This window comes from Bacidia gigantensis (genome assembly GCF_019456465.1).
Source record: "Bacidia gigantensis strain McMullin 20006 chromosome Unknown contig_134, whole genome shotgun sequence".
NCBI classification, from domain to species: domain Eukaryota; kingdom Fungi; phylum Ascomycota; class Lecanoromycetes; order Lecanorales; family Ramalinaceae; genus Bacidia; species Bacidia gigantensis.
The window spans coordinates 1,045,804-1,072,442 of NW_025408593.1; the positions used below are offsets into that span (position 1 = coordinate 1,045,804).

A 26,639-nucleotide genomic window follows, 5' to 3' on the forward strand; every position below is an offset into this window, starting at 1 on the left:
CTGAGATTTTTATATTCGATCGTGCATATGTGGGTATCATTGCTCCATTGCTTCATCGGCGATATCGGCCTCATCCTCACCCCACAGATCGTCCAGCTGGAATTCTTTGCTCCATTCCTGCACGACTTGCTTGTCTCCAACGCCATTGCTGGAGGCAATCGGTGCGGCAACTTCTCTGTCAGCGTCGGTCGGCGGCTCCTTCCAGCCCCTGATCCGTCCATCCCTCCAGTCGGCGAGCAGGCTCATACCCGCAGCATTCAGATTTGGCACACCTCCTTTACCGAGCCTCCCCCTTTTCCTAGCTATTTGCACCAGCAAGTCTGTGGTAATGTCACCATTTTGAGGTACCAAGGTTGACTCTGCAATGCCGTAATAATCCAATAACGGACCAAGTGTCACTGGTGAGTGCGAGAGGCGGTGCAAGAGCAAAGCTACCGCTGGGATGGAGTCATCGATGGCCGAAGGTGGAAGAGCAGACAGGAGAACACGATGCGCTTGTTCAGCTTGCTTGGCGGTCAAATGTGGAGGTCTCGAATTAGAGCTCGAGGTGGCATTGAAAACAATTCCTGGAGAATCGAGCAGTCCGAGCTTGTTATCTAGCTTGACTTCTCTCAATGCTGTTGTCACACCTGCTTCTGCACCAACAGGACAAGCTGGCCCTGAACTTCTTGCAGAATCACGACGGGAAGTCATTGCATTGATGACAGATGACTTTCCTACATTAGGATAACCTACTATGCCAACTCGAATGCTCCGCTTCAGCTGCTGAGAATGTGCATAGGATTTCAACGCTCGTAGCAACGTCTCTGACGTCGCCTTGACTGTCAATGCCTTGTGATCGAAAGTTTTAGCATTCGATGCAGGCAGGCTTGCTCGTAAAGGCAGAGTAGGGAAGTAACGACGAAGATGGTCAAGCCAGCCTCTCAAAACTGGCGGAGGAACCAGGTCTATCTTGTTCAAGATCAAGATCAGGCGTTTAGATCCATCATCTGCGGACACGATTTCTCGCTCGACATCTATTGAGCGGGTGCCTAGAGGATCTCGTGCGTCTAGAACATATAGTATGATATCTGAGCTTTCGACCACGGTGCGATAAATCTTGCTGAAGGTAGCATTGGAGAAGCCAACAGTATTTGCTCCTTTCTTATGCAATGCTTCATTATTCGTGAGGTTTATGCCGTTCTCTGAGTTGTCGTCGTCGCCCATCTCTTCGTCCTCATTCTCATTAGAAAGGTTTTCCTCATACTCTGTTGCACGAGTACGAGCAGATGCAAGAAGTGCGGACATTGGATTTGCGTTGTCTCCATCTTCCTCGGACGTTGACTGATCATCCACGAGATCTGAGAGAGCGTCGTCCTCCTTCTGCTCCCCTGGCTTATCATGAGTCTCTTCTCTCTCGGAAGCTTCCCTAAGTTTTCTCGATTGCTCTCGTTTCCGAGCGAATTCTTCCTCTTTAAGCCGTCGTTTTTCTTCGATCTCCTTGAGAATCTTTTCTTTGTAGGGAAATAAATTGGGTATCCCAGGATCCTTCTTGAGTCGAGAGCGCCATTGTGGATCCTAATTCGTATGAGACCTAAGCAGTACTTTCCGAATAAGGGATTACAACCTTCTTCGCAAGCTTCTTCTGTTTGCGCTGTTTTGCTGCGCCAGCTTTCTCAATCTTATGACGCAGTCGTACAGGTACTCGTTTGGACTTGGGCTCTGCAATAAGTAAGCACTGATAGTAGAGGACAACTAGAGGCTTACTTCCTGGTTTATTCACCATTGTCCCTATCTCTATGCGCAGACATACGATTGCACTACTTCTCCGCGTACAAGCACCAGCAAGGTCTTGGACTTGAAAGTGCAAAAAGTTTTCCTCAAGAGGCAATTTAGCCGGCTTGGCAGGCGGCACTTCTACTCGGCATTCAGTTTCTCTGGCCATGCGAGAATGATCAGATGTGGATTTCTTTTTACTATTTTCTGAAAATGCTACATCGACCATGTCTTCAACTGTAACAAGATTCCTAATCGAAGTCCTTTTAGTCAGAGAGCGACGATTTCACACGTAGATTTCTATTCCAGGTATCGATCCCCAAGTGGGCATTGTCTGAAGTTGTCCACTTCCGAAGAATCAACTTTTGGAATCAACATCCATGGAGGAGCCTAACTTCTCTCGACCAACAGAAATTGTAATTGTCGACGGTATACTCTCTGACTTTGATGGCACCATTATCGATTCAACCGACGCAATAGTCAAATATTGGCAAATGTTCGTTTCTCGCTTGAAAACACTGCACTGATATAGATTGAGTATTCTAGGGTATCACAAGATCTAGACGTAGATTACAAAGAAATCATCAAAACCGCACACGGGAGGCGCTCGATTGATACTTTGAAGCAATATGATCCTACCAAAGCAACTTGGGAGTGTAAGTTAGCCTAGTGAATATCATGAAGAGAACTTGTAGGTGACCAACTCAGATGTGTGTCACATGGAAGGTCTTGTGTCGAAGCGCTTCGGTCAAGACGCGGTCGAGATTCCGGGAGCAAGAAGTTTGCTTGCGTCGTTGGAAACCCTTAACGCTCCTTGGGCCATTGTAACATCTGGAACCCAGCCACTCATAGAAGGCTGGCTTGGGGTTATGAAAATGGCTCGTCCAAAAACGCTGGTGACTGCAGAGGACGTCACAGAAGGAAAGCCAGGTTGGTCTTGGATCGGCTTTTCACATCTATTTACTACCTGTATCATAGACCGGAAAATGCTGACGGCTGTGGAAGATCCAGAATGCTACCTACTTGGCAGACAACGTTTGCAGTTGATCAACCTTGAGCCCGGAAATAATGACAAGCTTGTCGTTCTCGAGGACGCTCCAGCTGGAATTAGAGCGGGGAAATTAGCGAATTGCATGGTTATCGGTCTTTCGACTAGCCACAGCATCGAAGTATTGAAAAATGCCGGTGCCGACTGGATCGTCAGGAATCTTGAGAGTATCGAATGCTTCAGAGGCGAGCAAGATGGGAAACTGATGCTGCGTATCTCCAACGCATTGGTCATGTAAAATTATTATATAATTATCATGCGGAGAGCGAGGCGCATCGAGCGCAGGTGCGCAAGCATTGGAAAGTGTGGAGTGCCCCTGAATACGTGCAGCTTCAGATCTCTAAGATCCACCAGAGGCGTAGGACATGGTTGGGGGTTGCGGAAGAGCCTGATATCGTTCAAAGATCACATGCGTGCCACACCAATCAAGATCAAAATTCACAAGCTTTTCCCACCCAGATACAAATCACAATCTGCTGAAGGCCCAATTACTGCGTCGCAATCGCAGGGTTGGTGATAATAACAAGAAAGTACCGAGCATGACAGCCGGTGGAAGACAAGGAACGGTGCCCCGGCTCCTCAAGCGCGCTCTGAAATTGCTTGGACACTTGGGCTTGACGCATATCCGGATGAGTGCTAGCTCAAGACCCTGCCTTGCCTGATTTGGCTGGGACAGAAAGACTAATGAGGCAACCAGAACTCCGATCCCGAAGAAAGGGGTAAAGATTTTCAGGATCGCCCAATCCTTGCCTCATATGATTCGACAGATTCCGCAGACCGATAGACTCAGGCACTTGCGTAGTCCGCGGCGGCTATCTCCCGCCAGTGACAGGGGGCGAAAAGAACGTGGCGTTGCAGAGTTGAGCTGAAGCTGAGAAATCGCCCCCTTCGAAGTGTGGCGAGATCTTTTGACATTGTGCGGCAGACTTCCAGACCTCTGAGTTTTGAGTGAAAATCGAGTTGTGAAAGGACGTGCGGGGACGGCGCGAAGCCCGGTGCTCGTCGATCATATTTTCCTCATCTGCCGAACCAACCCCGTAAGATAGCGACGCGTGATTCAGATTCCAGCATGTTCGGGGCCACAAATGGCATTGACATGCCAAAGTTCAGGTACATCGATAGGACGTTTGTGCGGAACAGAGCCTCATGAGCGCGTCATCGAGCTCTTCATGTCTTGTTCGCGACCCTCTAAATATGGGGAAACGTGGTCCCGACAAGCAGGGCCCGTATGCATGTGTCTGGACCTTGCATTATTCGTCTTGGGCCTTAGTCGTTATTCGAATGACAAGGAATACCGACAGGCGCCCCGGCAATTAGACAGTCTTTACGCCTCCCAGCGCACCCCGTGTGAGAGTGTTGTCCTTTGGCTTCGTAAAACGATCATCATGATCTGCAACGGTAACGAAGAAACCCGTTCAAGCTTGAGGCCGGGTGTGACTCGTCCAACGAAACGGCTGTTGTAGGCCAAGGCAGTAGTGTATGCAGGCTGTTTTCTGCCCCCCTTCGATGTCGATGCAGCCCGGGTGGTCCTTACGCCTGTTTGCCAGAGAAAGACGTGGGGAATGACTGGGATGGATTGCATCCGAGAGATCACCTCCGCTCTGGAATGATATATCTTCCGCTGAGGAGAGGCCAGCGAAATTCCAAATATCAAGCGATGTTCTCCGCTACCACATGCGCATCCTTGACCGCAGTTATCACGCAGGCCCAGGAATAGGTACCTGCAGCTCTGACAGGCGGTCAGCTGTGCATTGACGTGATGTGGGTGTCGTTCTTCTACGACTACAGGCCGTTATCGTGCTCGCTCGCTAAACAGTACATGTGACTTGAGGCCACTGATGAGCCTTCCAGAAGAAAGGAAGATGTGTTGTGCATGTCGATGGAGGCGCAGAAGATAGGACGCGCTAGAGTGATGATTGGAGGGCGCCAGGCCAGTACCAACGCAGCTCTGTGTCAGTTAGAGAAAGCTTGGGAGGACCCTTCAGGCGCATGGAAATCTTCAAAGCCCATTGTCATAGATCACGAGGGTCCGAGTTCCTAGACGCTGACTTTGAAATGATTTGCAGCGTGTATTTTCGTCCTCGTGTTGAGACTGCTGGTCTGTAGACTAAGCATTCGTACTCATGCTGGCGACAACAACAACAACAACAACAACAACAACAACAACAACAACAACAACAACAACAACAACAACAACAACCACCACCATGCCGTCCTCTGGAGACGATGCGTTTCACCTGTAGAGCTAAGGGCTGTAAGATAATGCTCGTCCTCTTAGCCACACATGTACGAGACGTGTGCTGCAGCTCGGTGGGGAAGGATCGACTGGAGGGATGGAGCTTTGATCCAAAGATACAAGGTCGAGGTATATCGAGATTCGCCAATGCGCCTGAGCAGAGATCAGCTACGTACCGTTTTAGTGCCACTCCTCACTTCTGCTGTAGGGTCACTAGGTCGACTGAGTCGTGATTTGCCCGCAGGACTAGGCCCTGACGGTGCCTGGATAGCTGCTGTCAGAAGTCTGGAAGGCCCATATCCCTGCTGTAAGCTACCCCTTAGCATTCATTAGCATCCATTAGCTTTGGGCTTTAACTTCATAGTGGCATAACCGGCTTTCTGCGCGGATTCACCGGCGGCTCAAGGCCATGGATCTCTTGGCCCGACATTTCGCCCTTCGACTTTCACTCTCTTCTTTCTCTTGAGAGGCAAAATGCACTTGTCTTTCGTCCCTTCTTTTGTACTTGTCTGCTAATCTTCATTGCGGCCTTTTCCTTGCTCAGTCGCATCCTTACTCACCACCGCATACGCTCGCTACCATTGACTCTAATCCCGCTCCATACACATTCGCTACATATGCCTCTAGTCTCGACGCTTCAGCTCCCCCACCGGAAGCCACTGACTTAGTCTCGATTGATCTGCTCGCACCGTGCAGTATCTGTACACTCTACTGTGCCCCTCTACGGTCTAACCTGTTGTTAATTACGATACCTCTGCATTGGCAATCTACCTAGCCCGAGGCTTGACCTAATTATCATTCACTGATGGACGACCTGACTACGAGAGATTGACTCCTATTCTTCAATCATAGCAAGCTGTCAAATCGAAATTCGACATCATGACAGAGACGATGATGGGAACACATTCTCAGGACCCTGCTTCCGAATGGGCTCAATTCGACTTTGGACCGCTCGATCCAACGTATCCATCGCTCGATACCGACTTTGACTCGACTCCACCGCTGCCTCATTTCCATCAGCCTTTGTATGGGGGATTTTCTAAAGACATTGGCAGTGTGCTAGACGAAAGTCATATGCACCACAGCCCGTCTAGCTCGTCTCAGTCCAACGAGGCCCATGGCATGCCAGCGCCATTTACGATGGATCAGCCCCAACTATCCCATGAGCAAGTGGCTGCTCTAGAAACTTGCTTTGTAGCTGCTCCAAGGCCGAAGATCGGCTTCAAGAGAGGGCTTGCTGAGAAACTAAAGATGGATTTACCGCAAGTCAACGTAAGTGAAATTCCTCATCTAGTCTCTTTGCACGCGATTTATGAATTCAGAATTGGTTTCAAAGCCGTCGGCAGGAGACCAAATCTCAGAATGGTCATGACAAACAAATTTCCGACCTGACGAGTAACAATCCTCCACTGACTACTCTCGCCCAGCCCACGGCGATGCTTACATCCGAGACACAAATCTTAGGCGACCCATTTTCAGATCAACAAGCTCTTCCAGGACCCGACCCTTTCCCATACAATTTCGACCTCAATGACTATGCCTCACACCTTCAAAGCCAAATAGTCCAGTCTCAATCTGCCAGTCGATCCTTTGATCATGGCAGCAGTGATGGTCGCCTGGGGGCTTTTCAAGAGAAAACAGCCTCTGATCCATCTTGGATGAACGATCTTCAGCACATCCCAGCCAGCCAGCCTTTCACCATGTCTGAGGATTATCGTCAGGAAACAGCAACCTCTATTTCGCCCCCAGCACTTGCAGCCTCTCAAGTCTTTTCTTTTGACGACAATCGGAAAGAATACGTAAGCCCAATCTCTCTCTTGCAGAATATACCATCTGGAAGCGGTATACCCGAAGAACCGTCATCTTTGAACCTCAATTCCGACCCGTCCCCTGTTGGCGAAGGTCCCCACCCAACTCCGCCTCCAATGCCGTGGTTGACCTCAGAATTCGACAATCGTCGGGCATCGGACTCGTCAGAATTAGCTCACAACGTCGAAGAATTACACCTTCAGCATTCGACATCTGCCCTGGCTTTAGCAAGTACAAGATTGGGCCCATCATCGCATTCAAGCGTGATGTCAACGATAGGTATCAGCACCCCTGACACAAGTCCCGAACAGACAATAGGGAAGCCACTTGCTGCTGCACCAGACTTAGCTTCTCGAAGAAAGCGCCATCGTCCAGCAGCTCTACGTCCCGAATCGAATCGAAGTGTATCGTTTGCCGGGCCAAAGACCAATTCCCCACATTCGAGAAACTCCTCGGTCAGCCTCGGGCAGTCAAGTCAGGTTCGACGCATTCAATCCTCAGGTCAACTCCCGAACAACAATCAATTTCGGGTGCACAAGTCAACGAACAGCTCTATGCAAATCTCGCCACGTAGCCTCCAGGCACATATTGATAAGCATTCCTTGCATCAAACCGAGAGAAGATCCACAACAGAACCTATTCCTAACCAGGCATCGTGTTCAGCTTTGCATCACCCAAAGAGCAAACCATCTGCATCCGCGGCCTCTGCCCACCGTTCGCCAGCGGAGTACCAGCATGAATTCGCTGTGAGGAAAACGCCTACAAACTACAGTTCCAACGCCGTCTACCAGATGCCCCAGGCAAATTCGTCGGTCCCCAATCTGCCTTCATCTCAGCCTCAGCTTCCACTCTCGATCCAGGTTCCAAGCCAGCACAGCTTGCAAACACAAGTATATCATGGCCCCCCCTCTCTGCTCCACCTCACCAAACTACGTTCTTCGATGATTCACCTGCCCATAACGGGCCTTTTCCTCCTCCAAACTCACAGCATCAGACCTTCGCATCTCATGATGGCGCTTATAGCACGCCTTCTCATCATCCGTCGACGCAATTCACACCACAGGGCCCTGGTGGATACCTACCTCCGTTTGCACCTCAATATCATTTTCCGCAAGACGGTTCCCCTTTGTCTACTTATTCAGGAACTGGCTTCTTGCCCAGCTATCCACCTACTGGACAGCCTACGACTCCAGTTGAGCTTGATATTAAGATCGACATTGGCCCTGAGCCGAAGCTGCCATCACGATTCGACAATTGCTCGTTTCAGAATACATTCGCAGTCACGTATACGCAAAATGGGGACAAGAAGTGAATTGACTATTTAGCCTGCCTGGTTGGAGAGTCAGGCAGCCTCGAACTGAGGTGAACCCATTTAGATACCTTGACTGGGTGTACGAATAAATTTGAGAGATGTATACGACGTCTTCTGACGACTATCAATTTCAAAAAGAACGTTATTCAAATAGAGAGTCTGGGAGCATGGTCCAGATTTGATAGAGCATCACACGTGTCATCGAATTCTGCTGCTCTTGCAACCTTGCTACACCACCCGGGCTTGTACGACTAAGGAGCATAATCGGACATTGATGAACATAACGACTTGATGGCATTCCAGTGGACAGGGAAGGGAGCGAATGGGAAGCATAACACTCGGAGTTTCAAAATATATGAATTGCGATAGTAACCAGGCCGCGGGATGATAGAGGATACTGCGGCGATCGCTTTTCTGGTTAATTGATAGAGTATTGCACACGCACGCAGAATTGGCAGATACATGTAAGGACACAGATGGTTTGGGATTGGCATACTGGAATTCGCTTCGCTTACGAAAGAGTCACTACCATAACTGTAATAATTATAATATCACTAATCTATACGACGAAGCAGAAATCCCTGATGCTCTTTCCGTCCTGGCCTTCTCCCTCTCTTTTTCGCAGACATACACCTCCCTTCTCTCTCTTCTCCACTCAAAACCACGTACATGACAGATGTGCTGGATATGCTGCGCAGTCGATGTCCAGAGACGGAGATACTCGGCTGCCTGGCTAGCATTCAACTCGCTTTCACCAGCTGTCAAACTCGCATCTTGCAGTCCTCTGCCTACCATCATCCCATCTCGGGCTTCTTCGGTCCCCCCTTTCCTTGCCCTCAACATCACCGTACCTTCTCTAGTACCTCATCCTCGCTCGTTCCAAGAGCCGAACGCTCCAAGGTTCAGAAGTTTACGATCCTCTGTTACAGGGTGCTCCATCCCATGCTTTGCTCTGACACACCATATTGCATATGCATTACGGTCCTCGTCCCCACAAAAAGCAGCTTCTAAACCCACAGAACAGCTCATCGAATGCACAACTGACCCCAGTCGTTCATTCGACGGACCATCCCAGAGGCAATCAATCTCATAAAGTCAGAAGCACCTTCCCTTCCTTCCCCCGGTTGCCTCCCCTGTCCCCATCGACCAACCACAAAAAATGACGAGAATTAAACCACAGCAGATCTTGCAGAAACCTTTTTCCTCTAATCTATGCCGCTGCCCCTTAGAACCCACCCCCCTTGCTACCTATCTCATGCACGCTTGCACCACCCTTGTACGTTATCTCCGCCCCTCATCTCGTCCCGCAGAGATCTTGGATCTTGGATCTCGCTGATCTCGCCACCCTCCCGTCCTTCTGGCCGCAATATCCCTGTCATCTGATCCCAATAACCCAAGGGTCCCAGTATTGTCATTCTCGCAACGTTGTTTCATCCTTTATCGTGGATATCACGGCCCGCCAGCGAGCTTTGACAGCGGGTCGACGATAAGCATGTCCTGCTCAATATACTTTACTTCGCTTTGCTGCCCAAGCAGGGTGGGCGCCGAGAGGGTGGGAGGGGGCTGGGAGGTAGAGTTTCCTACTCCCTGCACGGTCTCCGGACCCTGGCGGCCCTACCTAAGCAATGAAAGAATGAAAAAGGGTACGGGCGGGGGAGGGAAGGAGAAGCCAGGTAGTTAGTGCGTTCAGATGCAATGCAAGATCTCGAGTCCTGTGTGGCCGGTAGGTGGGTCGCTGTCGTAGCCTGAAGTAAAATTGTGAACGCACATACTCTGGCCTGGTCTGGTGTCCCGAGCGTACATCAAGTCCAGGCACTAGCCACAGTACATGCGTCCCTTCGGAGCGTGCGGGTAGGGATGGTAGGAAGGGAGGTGACGAGAAGCTTTCGTTGTCGGATCATCCCAAGGTTTACAGGAAAATGCATGAGAGTGGGCGTTGGGAACGCATTGTGATGTCGTGGTGCGATATGGTTCATCATAACTGCTATATACATACGTACAAGTACATTTTGGTCTCCACAATTCATCTTCGTCGCTGCCTTCCCATGCAATTAAGTAATGTACAGTTTCGCTTCCACACCTTTGTTCATATCAAGGTGGGTGCTTGGTCCAAACGATGCAGATGCTGTCGGAGAGAACGCCGCTCGCTCCACCCAACGGCAATGCGCTGTCGGGTTTCCCTCGACGAGATATGCAGTCAAGAAGTCTTCATGATGTAGATGCCAAACGATGCAGTAACGCTGGACGCTCCACCAATTTCGAATGCATGCCCTATGTCCAAAACGGCGCTAATTACGATGACAAAGTCCAATGTTTGTAGAGTCGAAACAAATTAGTGTCGCGGTATGTGGAATTGCTGCCATATGATAAGTTATGGCAGGTGAGGTCGCGGGTGTGAGGTGGGGTGGGGGAGAGGTGGTGCCTCAGCGTTTAAAGAAACCGCCTTTCGTGAAAGAGTCGACTTTTTCTCGTTCCATGTCGATGTCAGTCTGAAGTCTGCGAGTCTGGCGCATGGCGTCGTCCCTGGTAGTACTAGTGTTAGCACCATAATCGCTTGAATCGAGGTTCAAGAATCTCACCTCGCGGACTGAAGCTCCATGACTTCAATTTGAGCAAGGTTCATCCTGCTGACGACCTCCTCCATCTCTGTGTCTGCTTCTCCCAAAGCAGCCTCGAGCTCAGCGACTCGCTTCTCCAAGAACTCAGTCCTAAGTGCCTGATCCAAAGACCTACCCACTCCGCTTGTAGTCCTGTCCAATTTGGGAGATCGTGCCGTGAATATTGGTGACATGGGGTTAGACATCCTGGGTGAGCCGAGAGTAGAACCAGTACGCAGCCTGAGACCAGTCTTCAGTCGATGCAGTTGGACATTGTGGCTATCTTGAATGTCCCGCACTTCGTCCTCGTGCTGCGCAAAGGCCTCCTCAGAATGTTGTTGAGCGTTCATCAGCTTATCCTCGAGGTCCTTGAGTCTACCCTGGAGGCTGTTAATTCTTGTTGTTGACCTTTTCTGTTCCTTTTCCCCTCGGTTGACAGCTTCTGCAAGACGATCCCGCAAGTTACTGTTTCCATCAAGCTGATTTCGCACTTGCTGGGAGAGTGTTTCTATACGACTCGCCGCAGCTCGCAACTGGTCACTCAGGCCACTGTTTTCGTCAGTGTGAAAAGTATCCGTTTCCTTGAGTGAATCGGCTTCAGCACGAAACATGGCAGCCTGCTTCTGGGCCAGATCACGCTCCGCAGCGGCATTCGACATGCTTCGGACCAATTTGTCCATCATATCCGTAGTGTCCGCGTCCTCAGAGCCTGATGCAGCTGCACCGTGAAGTTCTCGAAGTTTCGAAATAGAAATGGTCTGGGTTCTTTGGAGCTCTCGGTAGGCTTTTTCTAATGAAGTAGACGTAGCATGTTTCTCATGCTCAATCTCCTGTGACCGCGAGCCAGGATGCCCCGAGAATTGAATGTCATGCTCTTGAAGCAAGTATCGGAGAGAGGAGGTCTCTTGCTCCGCGCGATCCAGATCTTTCTTCAAACCGCCCAGGCCCGTCTCACATTGAAATTTCTGTTGGAGGGCGTCATCGGCTCGCTTTCGAAGGTGATCAATTTCAAACTTGAGACCCTTGACCTCTTTCTCATACCCCATTCTGCGTGGCGACTGGTTTTGCAATGCACGATCCCGCTCTGCCTCTAGAATGTGGATAGACTTTTCGTGCTCCTTTTTCTGAAGACCCTGTCGTTCAAGCAAAAGCTTTAATGCCTTGTGTAAAGCATCCCTTTGCATCTCGATATCCTTTACCCTCTCATTGAACTCACGCTCCTTGCTAGATACTGAATTAGACCTCTTCAACGAGCCCGCCCTTGCCATTCCGGAACCACGCGTCGTAGAAGCAGACCTGCTAAGACCTAGGCCTATTCCTTCTGTTGGTGAGGGTCCTCCTTCTTCGGCAATAGCATTAAAACGAGAAGACTGTTGCTGCATTTCAAGCTGCATTCTTCTCGCATTCATGAGGGTGGTGTTCTCATTTTTGAGGGACTGGAGTTCTTGTTGCATTCGTGCGCTGTCATATGTGAGCTTTTGTGCCTCCGTAGCCTCAGCCTCGAGACCTTCCACCCGAGACTTGAGCTGAGGAACAATCTCGTCTCGAAGGTTGTCTCTCTCATCCCGGTACTGAGATATTTCACCTTTGAGGGCATCAAGGATATCTTCGAAATTCTCCTTCGCTGTCTTTTCTTGCTGCAAGCGACGGCGATGATCTTCGAGGGAGTTCTCAAGTTCACGAAGGCGGTTATCGGATGTTGTTGTACGTTCTTGGTCCATCTGTAGCGAAGTCAGCAGATTGCTACGTGTGGTATGAACAGGACTTACGTTTTCCATTTGCTCGCTCATTTGTCGGATATGATCCTCAAGTGATTTTCGTCTGTCACGCTCGTTTTGCAGCTTTTGAGAAAGGCCTAGCTTGAACTGTGCTTTTTCCTGCTCTGACTGTCTCTTCTGCTTTGCTAGGTCATCAGCTTTATTGATGCCTGCATCGCTACCAGGATATCGAGTCGAGCCACTACCAGAATCAGAGAAGTAGTCGCTCGTTCGTCGTCCTAGATCTGGGCCTTGTGATACTTCGAACTGCATCCGATCTATCAGCTCTTCCAGTTCCATCTCCCGCCTTATCGATCCTGCCAACTCCGCACTGACTTCCTTCAATTCCTCCTCTAGGTCATCAACATGGCCATTAAGAAGCGCGTTGTGGCCATTCATAGGGGGTAGAGGGAAGCCGGTGTCGGCGAAGAAGGTGCCATTCATTGTTGCGTTTGCCTTCTTGGTATCGAGTACGCCGGGGAAGGGTTTGGAGGGGGCTGTACTTTGCGACAGGGGCGTAAGTGGTGACGGAACAGGCGAGAGACTCCTATCAGAATTTGACGTGGGTGATGTCTCGGCGACAGGGGTGGGAGAGGTTTTCCACCCGAAGAAGGATGTTAGCTTGTTTGGACCCGGAGAACGGGGAGTCTTTGCTATCATCGCAGGGTCTCCTGCCGGCTCGTCGTCAAGATCTTCCCCGGGAGAGATTGGCCAGCTGGATGCAATGATCTCGCACGCTGCAACCCCTGGTTGACTGGGACTCTCTTGATCTTGTTTGTGTCATTGACCCTTGATTCACTTGCCTGCCTAGACCGATGTCCTCGAGGCTGCGAGTCAGTACTTGCTTGTGTTATTGGAGGGAAGTAGCCATTGTTGTTATGATTGGCTTGCGGGGAAAAGCCTCTGGGATACCTTTGACAGAGTCAGAACAAGAAGATTTTCAAAAAGGGGCTGCGGTGCTCACTGGTCCAAATCGCGGGGCGCGAGAATGGGAGAAGAGGTGGCGACAGCAGGTAATGTAGGGGGTGGTTGTAAGGGTGGAGGTTGGGGCTTGGAGGGGTCGTTCGAGTAAGGCAAGGAAGGGTTCTGAGACGTCGCTGGCGAGGAATGAGTAGAGCCTGGGACTGGCTTGCGCTTGACGGTCTCCTTGGGCACGGCAACCGAGTTCGAGGGTATTGATGTTGGTGGACGACTTGTAGATGTGGCTGAGGCGAGTTGCTGGTGTTTGGGAGGCCGACTGCGATCCATTGTCTCTCACTTCATTCCTCAACAGCCTTTGTTGGCGCCCATTGTTCGACTCGCTTGGCTCAGTGGAGCCAAAATGGGGGAGGTATGGGACCAGTGAGTCGCCGGCGATATGAGGTCTTGCGCAATCCTGCCCCCGATTAAGGATTGTTTTTGGATAGAATAGGGATTATCGAAAAATCCCTAAACTTCTTCTGGTGCTGGTGGAAAGTTGAACGGCTGGTCAGTTCGAGCTGGACAAGCCGCTTGCAACACTAGGACGCCCACTAAGAAGAATTAGTCCTATCAAATATCCGAAGCCCCTGGCCCTCTCAACGACTGATCACATGCCTCGCGGTGGACTGCAGTATAGCCAGACAAGCCAGAGGATGTAGCGGAAGTGGGGAAGGGAATGAGAAAGATACGGCGACCGTTGCGCTTTGCGGCTGAGGTCATTGCTACAGATTGGAGGTGAAACATACAGCTGTCGCTGTAGGCGGTCCTACGATCATGCAGGAACTGACGGCTGACCCCGTTCTGCCACCCAAGCCATTTCAGGGGTTGAAAGGTAGTAGTACTGCCTGATTTTGGTGGGGTCTTTATCTATATCTATATTATTCATTATTCAGTAGTCTGGGCATCAGATTTGATAGAATCGCAATGACCTGTAATTTTGGGACATTAATATTGATCGAAACAGGGTAAGCCTCTCGATGTTCTGGCCACTCCATTTGATGGATGAGATGACACGCATTCAATAATGAGAACCGAACCTTATTCGCCTCCCTTCTTTGCAATCCCTACGCTGATTCGGCGCCGCTTTCGAGGTACCTCAAGGTACTTCCAACCCACTTTATAGATTTGTTAATCAAATCAACGAGACGCGCTCGTCAGCCAAGGTAGAGAATATGAGGATGACTGTGAGCGTATCTTAGGTCAAATCGACCCTTAATCATCGAAGCTATATCGCAGCCATTCACCCACCGCCCGCAAGGCTTCCCATCGTACAGTTTCGTCCTCATTCTCCATCAACTGCATCACTCGAACCTTGATCCCGAGCTTCTCAAGCTGACTCCGTTGCTCAGCTACCTCTTTGACTAGCCACCCAACATCGTTGCATCCAATAGCCAGCACCGACTTATCATCTGCCCATTCCTTGCCCAGGATCTCTGCTAGCTTCCTCGGAAGCGCTCCGCCATCCTCCTCCAGTATTTTTCGAGCATTTTCCTGCCAAAACCGGGCGTCCCTGTGCGGAGGGCTCCATCGAAGTTTGCCGCTTTGAATTTCTGCTGCATATTCGTCAAACGTCGTTTGGCTATTGGTATATTCATCAAGCATTTCCGCCAACGCCTGGAGGTCCTCGAGAAGATCCGGATCGGTCAGATGACGCGTTCGAAGGTTCGAAAGGACGGCTGGCAAGCGGGCGGTGACGGCGGATGGGAGGAGAGTGGTCTTATTCTCGGACGAGTTCAGAAGGTTAGATAATGTTGACAGAAGCAGACGGGTGGTCTTCTCTTTCGGTGATAAGCGAAGGAGCTGTGTATACAAGAGAATGATCTCCTGGTCACTGCGATAACATAAGTAAGGGTCTGCCAATAGGGCGCAAAGGATCCTACCGCTCTAGGCCCTTCCCTACTAGAGAAGATTCAAACGAGAGCTGCCAGACCACGAGCAGCACATGATAAAGTAACTGGAGAGAGACGCCTCCACCTATAGCACCTTCGCTAGCGCTCCGAATGCTTGTCGCGCCGCTCCAAAGTGTAGAGTCAGAATCTTTGCCAGCTCCAGCAGCTTCTCGAAGGACATCAATCAAAGGAGTGACCGTTGCTTCACGTTGATTCCAGAGAAGTTCTCGTGACTTCTTTGTCTTGAGCAAAGAAGAGTACTGCAGGACAGCAATATCTTTGAGACCATTGTCTTGGCTTTGGGTCAATTTTGATTGATATTTGTATAGCTTTGACAAAGCTTCTTCCGTTTGTGAAGTGATTTTTGGAGTTTGTGATTGTGAGCTCGACGCAATGGTAGTGAGGACCGAAGATGCTAGGAGGGGGATCGAATCCTCAGGGCTCGATGAGTGGTCCAAGTAGGGTAGTATCGGCTTATAGGGGTCGCTGTGTTCAAGAAGTTTCGAAATTAGAGACGGACAGTCTTCAAAATTAGGATAAACGTCAGCAGACCATTTGCAGCTCTTAAAGGTCACATACCATTCAGTAAGTCGCCCGTCAAGGTCAGCATGTATTGCACGACATCTGAGCGTTTGGTGGCAGATTCTAGCACGCTCTTGCCTTTGCTTCCTCCTAAGATGAGAGACTGATAGTCTTCAAGGCTTTCCTCCACTATCTGACGCCTCTGGTCTTTTCGGACTTTATCGACCGCCTTGATGACCTTCAGATCGTGCTCCGTTATCGTGCCCGCTCTGACAGCACCTTCCCATGGTATGGGTCGTTGACGTATGTTATTTTGTAGAGATCTGAGGTACGTTGGAGGCTCCAGAGACATCACAGTGGTAAGTAGGCTGGTATGATGCAGAGAAGACTATTTCGAGATCAATGACCCAATCAATGAGCTTTCGCGCTTGTCGCGGCTCCTGCAGACTTCCCCAATCGAGTTGTACTCAGACATTCCACCAATTACGAGTGTCAAGCCATCTGAAGCAAACTTGGTTCTGTACTGTAAGTTTGCAAAGACATGTCATTGGCTTCTAATTGCCTAGACCATGGCTTGAAGGGGACTTGAACATCGAGCGCCTGCACCACATACTGATGTGAGTTCACATATTAGGTGAATCATGGGGGATGATCAGTTGAGCATACGTAACCTGACTTCCAATCACATCCGTGTCGAAAAGTATGAGATTCACGAAAGGGTTGATGGTGCTCGCAATGGCAACAAAGTGATCAGTGCATCCAAAAATGCGACATCGGCCTTCGTGACGGCAAAGCCTCATGAACTCGTCAGTAAGGAAATGCAAACAATTTCTGTATTACTTGACCCATCAACGTTTCGCAAAGTCCCTGTAAAAAGAGCAAAACTGCCCTCGCAGATTCTCTGCATTTTCTTTGAGATCAATGACAATAAATATCAGTCCAACATCATCCACGCCCGGACTCACACTCAATACTTGATGAGCGTTGATGGCAATCCAGACCCTCCTTGCAAGCACATCACGATCTATCATCCTGAACAACATCATCTTGTCATTGCCTTCAGGGAATCTTACAAATCTTGGATGGGCTCGATACGTGACGACGTCCCTCTGTCTGCGCTGTCTATTCCTGGCACACATAATTCGCCAACATATCATCATGCATTGCCATCTGTCCGCTGTCAGAGTGTACCCGTCATTGAGCAACTAAGGAAAGGCGTTCGATTTCTTGACGTCCGAGTGCAGCCTGAGCATCACAAGATTCCATTGAAAGACGAGATGATCTTGGTGCACAGCATCTTTCCCATTTCGCTGACTGGACCCCGCCATTTCCGGCCGCTGGTCAGAGAAGTCTTACAGTTTCTAGAGGCAAATCCAAGTGAGACAGTCATCATGTCCCTCAAACGCGAAGGTACTGGATCGTCAACTGACGAGCACTTGAGCATATTGCTGCGGGAAAACTACGCCAGCGACCCCAGTAAATGGTTCACCGCCCCTCGCATCCCCTACCTTGGCGAAGTCCGGGGCAAGATTGTATTGATCCGGCGATTTGGTCTCGACCCCAGCCTACAAGAGGAATGGGGCGGTAATGGGTGGGGCATTGATGCTGACGCATGGGCAGACAACAGTCCGCATGCCGTCTGTCCAAGCGGTGATATCTGTTTCCAGGACTTTTATGAAGTGCTTAAGCCAGAGAATATTGCACAGAAGATACAGTACTCAGTTGAGCATCTTCAAAGGGCGTCCACGAATACATTCATTAGAGCCAGTGACTCAGCATCTACAACCCAACCTTTCTATATCAATTTCCTCACAGCTAGCAACTTCTGGAAGATGAAGTGTTGGCCCTACTGGATTTCAACGAAGCTAAATCCCGCGATTGTTGAACATCTCTGCTTGAATCACAACAAGATTGAGGACGAGACAATCACAACGGGAGATGGCAGCACTGGTATCGTTGTATGCGACTGGGTGGGATACCGCGGCAACTGGGACATTGTACGATGTATTGTGGGAATGAATTCAAAATTCGAAAAACCTCGATAGCGTGTCGAGGCCTTGAATGTCCCTTAATTTACAAAAGGCATACCGCACAAATCTTTGCAGATCCTTCCCTGGACGAAGCCTTGATTCAAGGCTCACGGATCCTGCCTGAACACAGCAGCTCTCCCACTGGTCAGTGTCTCCTTGGAAAACGCCTCGAAATGCACGTGGGCATCGCTCTCAAGCTTTATGATGACGGTCGCAGTCTGGCTTCCATCCCCACCCGTTCCAATTAACGTATAATCGGGCGACCCGAACGGCGCTGACCACGCATACGCCATTCCAATGTTCGCAGAACAAGCAATACTAAAAGTATAAGTTAGGCCGCCATAAAGATAGATGTCCTGTGTATTGCCCAATGGACGTCTGAAGTCTTGCCAATCGAATCGTGCGACGTTGGTACATTTACTGTATTGTCGAGGTGCGAGCGCTTGGGTATCTAGGTCGACGTTCAAAGTCCTTCTCGAATGTGGCAGCGACCGCTTCTGAATCCCCTGGTTGAAGAGATTGTTGTTCTCGTTTGGACAATTCTGAGCATTGCCACCGACGGGAAAGGGCAGGGCAGGCACTCCTGAAAGATCGCTACCCTGTGCTGGTTGGACTGAATTCTGGGCCCATCGTAGGCTGAGGAAAGGCTTCGGAGCGCCATAGGCAGTCCATGAATTTGTCAACACGAGAAGAAGAATGATACACAACCTCATGCTAGCATAGCGCAAAAATGTGCTCGAGGTGACGCTTTCCCAATAGTGGTAGGTGGAAGCTATTACATCACAAGGAAATTTGAGCAGAACAAGGACGAGACTTTTCGGAGAATTGGGCAGATTATAGGGGATCGCAAGGGGATGTACATCAAGCCATGTGATCGTCAGGATAGTATTTGTGCACTTAGCGACCCATACGATGGAAAAGAGATACGCTCTATTCGCGGCCGGCGCATATAAGTTGTCTTACCAGGCCCTCAGGATGCCATAGATGTTCTGGTTGTTACACTGCCTCACATGTTGGTGGGTGATCTACCCGCGCTCGTGGCCTACAGCAAGGCGTGATGCCAATGCGTGGGATGAAACACGGTTGACACTTGAAAGACATCAGGAATGGCTGAGATCTATCATGGGACGCAGAGTATGGAAGTGAAATATTCGTCGTCAAATTGCGGCTCGAAGAGGGATTGAGCACTCGATGAATAATGATGCATAACACGCGGTCGTGATATAAAGTGCGTGTGCATGCCCCCCAACCTTGGTGCGCCAATGGCATGTGGCCAATGAGTAGTCCACTCTGAATATTGCGCTAGCAAGAAAATATCTACATCTCTCAAATTATTTCGAATAATTGGAGACCGTATTTGGGCCAGTAGCACAAGAGCTCCGGTCCAAGGCCACTTTAATTGCTTCCTCTCAATGGCTCTGCAGCAAATCCGCAATACACCGCGGCGACTCGGGATCTGCTCCCGATGTCTACGCCAACTTCGACGAAGAAGTCCCTCTTCAACGCGTCATCTTGCAACTGCGACTGTTGCAACTCCAGCAGCTGATCCATACCAGATTGTCAACTCGCCTCCGCCGATAGCCCGCTACCCGGCAAGTCAACCACCATCCCACAAGCCGCCCGATCTCCGCAATGCTCAGCTGATCCGCCAATACACCTCCCTCCTTCGCTCAACCCCTCTCATGATCTTCTTCTCACACTTCAATCTCCAAGCTCGAGAATGGAGCTCTCTACGACGCGAGCTGACCATCGCTCTCGCCAAGTGCGACAAGCAACAAGAAACCGATATATCGCCAGGAATCAAAGTTCAAGTAATCCAAACAGTAATGTTCGAATACGCCCTTCGATTAACAGATTACTACCGCCCTTCTCCAGCCCCACCACCACCCCACCCAACAGACCCTTCAACACCTACCTCCGAGTCTACGATCTCAAACGTTTCCCCGAATGACCCTTCTCACCCTTCCCTCACGCACGACCTTTCCCGCCAAGCCTACTCCGCCATCCTCGACATGAAAAACAAACACCCCCTCACTCCCCTCCTCCACGGGCCCATCGCTCTGCTTACTTTCTCGCAATTCAGCCCACCGCACTTGGCAGCCGCGCTCTCGATCCTCGCGCCTGACAAAGCGAGTGGGTTCCCTGCGCCCAAGAGAAGGGTAATGCCGGGATACTATGATCCGCCTGTGCAGAGTGCGGTACAGAAGTTGTTGCTTTTGGGGGCAAGAGCGGAAGGGAGGGTGTTCGACCATCTGCAGGTTCGATGGGTTGGAGGACTGGAGGGGATGGAAGGGCTGAGGGCGCAGCTTGTGCAGTTGTTGGGGGCAAGTCCGGCAGGGCTGGTGAGGAGTTTGGAGGCTGTTGGGACGAGCGTTTGGGCTACTATGGAGGGGCGGAGGACAATGTTGGGGGAAGAGGAGAAGGGAGAGTGAGTGGTTAGCGTTAGCAAAGGTTGCATTGCATGTATGTCTATATGTTTCTGTCTTCGCGTTGGATGTGCATAGCGCAGAGGGTCTCACAGGCATTGTTCCTGAGCGTAGAGTATAGATACAGCGTCTGAGTGCGTAATTGAAGGAGCTTTCAATATTCACTTATCATCTGAACCTTGCTTCTCCTATATCGTTCAATGGTATCCTACAGCTCAACCCTCAAAAGCAAATTTATACAACGACAAACTCATACCAAGCGACTGCCACCTTCCCGTCATATTACTTGTAAAGTCATAGCAAACACGTGCTTGCTTCAAAGCACAGGGTATCATCCAACACCATCAAAGTACAACTGCCACCCAAAACATCACTTTCCTAATACCTGCATGTTTACGCTTATCCCAGCCCAAGTCAATGCACTTCAAACGCGATTAATTCAGAATATGTGCCAATGCCTTAGGTAGTTTACCGGTGGGTGATATACTCTCCTGGCTCATCCGTTTCAGCCGTCCCGTTTTAGGATTTGAGTCTTCGATTTTTACTTCAATCTTCTCTAGCTTCCTCATGACAGTCCCCTCCAAAGGGCTACCGTTGCTGTTGCTCCGGGCTGATTGCGGTGGAACGGGATCGAATGGCTTTGGATCTTCGGGGACCTTCTTTGGAACTCCAGTAGTAGGATCCTGAAGTTTGGTGACTTTGAATGTGCTAGTAATTGGCTTGAAGCCGGCAGCAGGAACCTTTTTGGGTTTCAAATTCTGCCTGATCTGAGGCTTGCAGCCCGATTTCGTTGTCTTCTTTCCTTTGCTTTCCTCTTTTGGTGGTTGTGATTGTTGTGATTTACATAGCTTCTTCGGCTTCTTGTCTTTTGCTGGTCTGAAAATGAGTTTAATGCCTGATTTCCCAGGTTCTGCTTCTAACGGAGGGCTAGGTAAGGGATTCGGCAATTCTGCCGGACTTGATGTTTTAATCGTCTGCGCCGATTGAAGTATCACTTTCACTCCAGTCTTCTTTGCCTTGGCCCTCTCTGCATCAGAATCTGTGACTCTGACACCTTCTCGTGGTTCTTCGTACCATCTCCGCATATCTGCAAGCTCAGCGACCCTGTCACAGTCGCCCGCAACAACTAGATCCCAGATGTCCTCGAATTTTGGGCCAGTAGGCGGAGGCCCCCGATTGATCCAGATGCATTTGCCGTCCTTTCTATTTTGGATGACTTTGCACATTTCTCGCACCATTCGCTGGACCCCCGGAATCTCCATAGTTGTTCCAACAACAATGAGCGCATCGGGTCGAGCGCGGAGATCTGATGTCACTATAGAGCCGATAGCCTCAGCATCGGGATTGTCTTCGTGGTAAAGCACCATCCTTGGCCGCAGTTTGCCAATTCCATGGCTTCTTTTGCCGGCCTCTTCTGTACGGACTTTGTCAAGGTCTGCACAGCTCGAGCACGAGGGTGGATCTGGCCCGTCAAACAACGCTGGATCACAGTCTCTCAGATCACCACACTTTGCACACACCATTTTCTTCAAGCTTCCGTGTAGTTGGACAGTTCGAGGCCAGGGTCCTTTCTTGGGCAAGGGGACTGCCGTCTTTAAGGGTTCTATTTCAGCGTCTATCCCGTCAACATTTTGTGTGTACAGGCGGAGAAGCCGACCTTCGTCGGCTAGTGTGGCCAGTAGATGGTGGAAAGCAGTTGGCTGAGCGCCATCCACCACCCTTGATAACATGCGCACCATATCGTGGAAGGATGAAGTCGAAGCATCTGTCTGATAGACGGAGGCATCGAACAGTTGTTTACCTGAGGCTTTCAATTTGTTGTCATTGCGCAGCGTATTGAACAGGCCTTTGGTGGAGCGGAAGTCAGGTACCCCCGCAGAAGTTGATATTCCTGCGCCCGCTACGACAACAATCTTCCTCTTCTTCCTCAGGGCTTTAAGCAGCGTATCCAGTTCAACTGAAGAGTCTGCAACGGGTTGCTGGAGAGATGAACGAAGGTCCAGGCGCAGGGTGCTTCTTTCTTTGGGCGCAGTGACTTTCCTCTTCTTCTCGGTCGGGAAGTCGTCATGCTTGCGCCTTCGCTTCCGGCTGTCTTGTTCACTACTTGAGCTGTAGGTACTCTGTGCTTGCGACGAGTCCGGAGTCGGGTATGCTGTCAGAGAGAAGGCGGGGAATATAGGAGACGGTGGCGCAGAACTCAGTTCGGAGGAGAGGTCGGTCAGAGTGGATTCTGTGTCACTGTCTGACATGGTTGCTGGAGACGAAGGTCGATTGGCGAGTGTCGTCAACATAACGGGATTATCGTACAATCATTCCTCAGGAGGGGTGAAGGACATGCATACTATCCATCTGACTTGTCTTGCTTGTATATGGCGGTCGTGCGCAGTGGGCGTGAATAGAGTTGGGCAGCCGCTTTGTTATGGGTGTTGTTTGCTTGGCAAGCCAGGGGTCTATTTCTAGCCGCTAAGGTACTATTGATCAAATCAGGGGACAATAGGAATCAGGAACCCCTGAATCTGATCGAAGAAGGCTGAAACCCTGGTCTTACATGTTGCATCGACCACCACCGACTTCACTCGATTCTACATTGGACGGACATCATTCCTCAATATGGCTATTTCACTCAACATCGGCGAGACTGGCAGGTGCTTTGTCCGCTCTATCGGAAATTGAGGGGTGAATAGCACAAACCGCATCTAGTTTGGATGAATGAGCCAAACAAACATGTTTGCCAATCACGTCTTTCTTCATCTAGGCACTTGAAATGAGACAATCAGGCCAACAATCCCATCTTGGATTGTAGTAGACCATGGACGATAGCTTTGATGATCTTTTCGGTGACGACGCTGCTCCATTGCAGGTGCCAATCCCCATCTCGCAAGCGCTAGTTGTACGCTTGAGTGAACTTTGCGAGACTGGATGCTGCCAGTGCGTTTCGAATTTTTGGTTTCGATCATGACTCGTCTAAGGCATATACAGGAAAGCGGCATGGTCAAAGTCTGGCGTGATCGCCTATATCCCCGCGGGTGGACAGGGCATAATACTACAGCACCTTCTCTGTGATCCTCGCAACGGTCAATGGGGATTAAGTAAGCAGTATCCTTTGAGCGACGCCGCTATCACCCAGAGCGCTGTCGAGATTGTCCATCTCTCGTGGGAAGGCTCCCGCGAATTTCTGGCAGTCATCGATGCACGGGGCAGAACATCAATCTATAATTCAGTCTTCTCGGTGAATCGCTTGAGACTCATCAGGAACTATACTCTTGATCCTGCGGATGACCTGAGCTCTATAGTTGGATTGATGTGGATACAGTATGAGAGACTGTCGGTACGGGAGCAGGTCTTATGTAGTCAAAGCTTCGCTAACATTCGCCAAGCTGTATCACTACAAGCCGCTGATCCGGAAAGATGGGAAATGGCTGTCATCGATGACTCAACAAAAGTTCTGTGGCCCAAAACACCCACACCACCGGCCTGCCTTGGTAATCGTAACAAGGGGTGGTGTTATGAGGGTCCTCCATCAAGAGAAGGATGGCCGGTGGGCGGACATACGTGCTGAGCTAGAGTCTACCACTGAATCTTTCCCATTCTTAACCCATGCCTCGATGTGCGTAGAGAAGGGGAATAACGCAGGCAAGTTCAGCGAATCAGCCACTAGCTGATGGACACTGACCCGAAGTAGACGGAATGTTACTTGTGACACACAGCTTTAGTAGAGAGCTTCGAATCTACCGTATACGCATCGATTTTGATCGTGCCTCAACCTCCGTACAGCACTTGAAAATTCTCCCTGATTTCGGACCACCAGCGAGCGCCGAGAGGACTTCTGAATCAATGACCAATGGTATCACGAATCAAGCACGGCTCACTTTCCTTGAACTCATCCCAGCTGGCCCAGACTTCACGAGCAAAGAGCGTCCTCCGCCGCAAATTCTCGCAGCTTTCTCGTTTGTGTCACGCGATTTGCACGGAGCAGACGATGTTGTTACTTTCATGTGTACTTGGCAGCTCCGTTTGGAAAGGGCATTATTGCAACCCTCCTTGTCACAGCTTTCCTCGAAGAAACAAGACGCCCCGTCAACAAACCAGCTTCCGGCAAGTACTCAATCTACAGGAAAAAATCTCCAGTAGCTCATCAGGTCTGCAGGTGGAGTATTGTCTGAAGGGGAAATCTGTCGTCGAAGTCTCAAAGGCTTTACTCTCATTGCAACATGTGAACATAAGTACCATTCTAGCTTTGTCTTACAGCGACGGACATATTGAGTTTCGAGATAGCCAATCATTCGAAGTCCTCCCACCAGATGGTGAGGATCGGATCTTTGGGCTTGGGCAGGTCGGCTTCGCGTTTCCCGCCACTAAATCGTGTATGCTTTATCCCTTATTGCTAGAAAATGTAGTCGATGCTAATCTCTCGAACACAGGCTTGGTATCGGTGCTGTCCCCAAACTCCTGTGCTTCATTTTCAATGGACGAGAATCACTTCCCTGAAGTCTTGTTCATGCAATACATTGATCCAGGTATTGGGCTCGAGGATAATGAGGGTTCTAAAATTCCATACATGCTGTGGTTCGATATGTACTTACTGTTGAGTAGCGACACTTGCCATCATAAACGAGGCGTTCGTCATGCAGCTTTCAACCGCGTCTCGTAGTGTCTACGCTGAGGACATTCTAGCAACGCTTCAACTTTTCAGCCTCGGAGATCAACTGTCTATGGGCGCGGGACCATCAATAACCAATTTCACTGGATTCAATCGAGCTTTAGTAAGTGGCATTTACCGTGGTCTCGGAGTCTCGCTCGATGCTGCGCTCGGTCCGCAGCCCGACCAGTCTATCAAGAACATGTATGTCCAGCGTTGTCTCAGTCTACAGGCTGCATTAGGATTCCAAGGTGTACATGTCCTCCGTCCTGTGGAAGGACTTGTCGCTCTAGTGATGTTGCACCTCAAGCACGTTGGTCTAGCGCTATTATATGGTTGCAACCAGAAAACCAATGGAGCTGGCAATGAACTCAAGACGCCTGGTACGTAAATCGACCGAATCTTGCTCAAGCGTATTGAATGATTATTAGAAATGGTCGCATATTTGGTTCCAATGGCAAAGTGGTTTCTTTCTTTGATAAGCTTCATCACGGATGAGATCCTCTCTCTGCGTAATGACTTTGAAGATTGTGGGATCCCTCCTAATCATATAGATGCTAACCTCATAAATCAAAAAGGTGAGCAACCATCTTACGCAGCCGGCAATGTTAACTGCTTACGGACCAATAGTCCAGCAATCACAGTCACCAGCACTATTGCTACTATACCAATCTACATCAAGAGCTATCTTGCAGTACTGCTTGCGATATGCACAATTGCTTGCTACCGAAGGCGAGCAGCACGGTGTTTCCACAACGCTAGGCCGCTATTTTCTCGAGTTCAAGCAATCACGAAGGAAGTCCCCCGTTGATCTGCAACACTTTGAAATAATTCTCGTCCATGTGGAGACCAGCATTAAGGCATCTTATCAGCAGTCAAACATAAGTGAATCGGACCGCAAAAAGGCAGAGGAGCAGATGCTCATAAAAGCTGAAATACCATCTGTGCTTGTTCCGTCCGTCTTGCAGCTGCTCTACCAAGTAATGACTCCGCTGAGAGAAGAAATTGACGAGGCAAAGCTGCATTTCCTGGACACGAGTGACCTGGGTTTAACGAGCGACAACTACACTAGAGACCGCAACGCCAAGTCCCCAATAGATGTCTTGACCAAAGTTTGCCTCCCCAAGAACGCACATATCAGGCGATGCATCAGGTGCGGCTCTCTGAATGAAGACCGTATGAAAGCAGGAACGAATGCTAGTACCATTCAAACGGCAATCATAGCAAGATTAGGTCCGTTTTGTTTTTGTGGGGGGCTTCTGATGCTACTCGACAATGACGACAAGCAGGCATTGAGTTCTGGAAGGCTCTGAAATGACTTTATGCTTTCTTCTTAAGCTTTGATCTGAACTGATAGTAGGATCGTCCAATTATGATTACATTCAATTTCGGCCACCGGAAAGCCTCATTGTCTTCAGTTACATGCTTGTAAAAGTATCTTCAGAGAGTAGGATTATTTTCGACTTTCCTGCTTCAAACCGGCCAGTCCTCCCGCAGCATTACTCTCTGCTGTTTTCTAGCGGTCGCAGAACAGTTTCAGATAGGATTTGCGATACCAATATACTGTGACATGTGTACGTCGAATGGTCAAGACAAGATCTTGCGCCAGAATTCTCTCGGCATCCACATCGAAGTCGATGGCTTTGCAAAATAATCGCA

General features: G+C 49.8%; 9 protein-coding genes across 9 annotated transcripts; 5 read left to right on the forward strand and 4 right to left on the reverse strand.

The window, feature by feature from the left end:
* Nucleotides 1-36: 36 nt before the first annotated feature.
* Nucleotides 37-1,984, reverse strand: KY384_002082 (uncharacterized protein; the record flags this gene model as incomplete). Its single annotated transcript, XM_044810608.1, has 3 exons — nucleotides 37-1,557; nucleotides 1,607-1,701; nucleotides 1,747-1,984. 3 exons carry the CDS (start codon nucleotides 1,982-1,984, stop codon nucleotides 37-39), a joined length of 1,854 nt encoding a protein of 617 aa, XP_044672582.1.
* A 151-nt stretch (nucleotides 1,985-2,135) lies between these two features.
* Nucleotides 2,136-3,041, forward strand: KY384_002083 (uncharacterized protein; the record flags this gene model as incomplete). The annotated part of the gene is made up of 3 exons (XM_044810609.1): nucleotides 2,136-2,251; nucleotides 2,302-2,411; nucleotides 2,464-3,041. The coding sequence occupies 3 exons, from the start codon at nucleotides 2,136-2,138 to the stop codon at nucleotides 3,039-3,041; spliced, it is 804 nt and encodes a 267-aa protein (XP_044672583.1).
* A 2,877-nt stretch (nucleotides 3,042-5,918) lies between these two features.
* On the forward strand, nucleotides 5,919-8,160 carry KY384_002084 (uncharacterized protein; the record flags this gene model as incomplete). The annotated part of the gene is made up of 3 exons (XM_044810610.1): nucleotides 5,919-6,311; nucleotides 6,362-7,562; nucleotides 7,640-8,160. The coding sequence occupies 3 exons, from the start codon at nucleotides 5,919-5,921 to the stop codon at nucleotides 8,158-8,160; spliced, it is 2,115 nt and encodes a 704-aa protein (XP_044672584.1).
* A 2,423-nt stretch (nucleotides 8,161-10,583) lies between these two features.
* KY384_002085 (uncharacterized protein) lies at nucleotides 10,584-13,762 on the reverse strand (the record flags this gene model as incomplete). Its single annotated transcript, XM_044810611.1, has 5 exons — nucleotides 10,584-10,683; nucleotides 10,740-12,478; nucleotides 12,527-13,284; nucleotides 13,356-13,426; nucleotides 13,479-13,762. The coding sequence occupies 5 exons, from the start codon at nucleotides 13,760-13,762 to the stop codon at nucleotides 10,584-10,586; spliced, it is 2,952 nt and encodes a 983-aa protein (XP_044672585.1).
* Nucleotides 13,763-14,686: 924 nt separating this feature from the next.
* Nucleotides 14,687-16,237, reverse strand: KY384_002086 (uncharacterized protein; the record flags this gene model as incomplete). The annotated part of the gene is made up of 3 exons (XM_044810612.1): nucleotides 14,687-15,305; nucleotides 15,355-15,886; nucleotides 15,943-16,237. The coding sequence occupies 3 exons, from the start codon at nucleotides 16,235-16,237 to the stop codon at nucleotides 14,687-14,689; spliced, it is 1,446 nt and encodes a 481-aa protein (XP_044672586.1).
* Nucleotides 16,238-16,526: 289 nt separating this feature from the next.
* KY384_002087 (uncharacterized protein) lies at nucleotides 16,527-17,930 on the forward strand (the record flags this gene model as incomplete). The annotated part of the gene is made up of 1 exon (XM_044810613.1): nucleotides 16,527-17,930. The coding sequence occupies one exon, from the start codon at nucleotides 16,527-16,529 to the stop codon at nucleotides 17,928-17,930; it is 1,404 nt and encodes a 467-aa protein (XP_044672587.1).
* Nucleotides 17,931-19,327: 1,397 nt separating this feature from the next.
* KY384_002088 (uncharacterized protein) lies at nucleotides 19,328-20,347 on the forward strand (the record flags this gene model as incomplete). The annotated part of the gene is made up of 1 exon (XM_044810614.1): nucleotides 19,328-20,347. One exon carries the CDS (start codon nucleotides 19,328-19,330, stop codon nucleotides 20,345-20,347), a length of 1,020 nt encoding a protein of 339 aa, XP_044672588.1.
* Nucleotides 20,348-20,775: 428 nt separating this feature from the next.
* On the reverse strand, nucleotides 20,776-22,590 carry KY384_002089 (uncharacterized protein; the record flags this gene model as incomplete). The annotated part of the gene is made up of 1 exon (XM_044810615.1): nucleotides 20,776-22,590. One exon carries the CDS (start codon nucleotides 22,588-22,590, stop codon nucleotides 20,776-20,778), a length of 1,815 nt encoding a protein of 604 aa, XP_044672589.1.
* Nucleotides 22,591-23,150: 560 nt separating this feature from the next.
* Nucleotides 23,151-26,293, forward strand: KY384_002090 (uncharacterized protein; the record flags this gene model as incomplete). Its single annotated transcript, XM_044810616.1, has 7 exons — nucleotides 23,151-23,269; nucleotides 23,321-23,893; nucleotides 24,055-24,288; nucleotides 24,392-24,882; nucleotides 24,935-25,363; nucleotides 25,412-25,558; nucleotides 25,611-26,293. 7 exons carry the CDS (start codon nucleotides 23,151-23,153, stop codon nucleotides 26,291-26,293), a joined length of 2,676 nt encoding a protein of 891 aa, XP_044672590.1.
* Nucleotides 26,294-26,639: the final 346 nt, after the last annotated feature.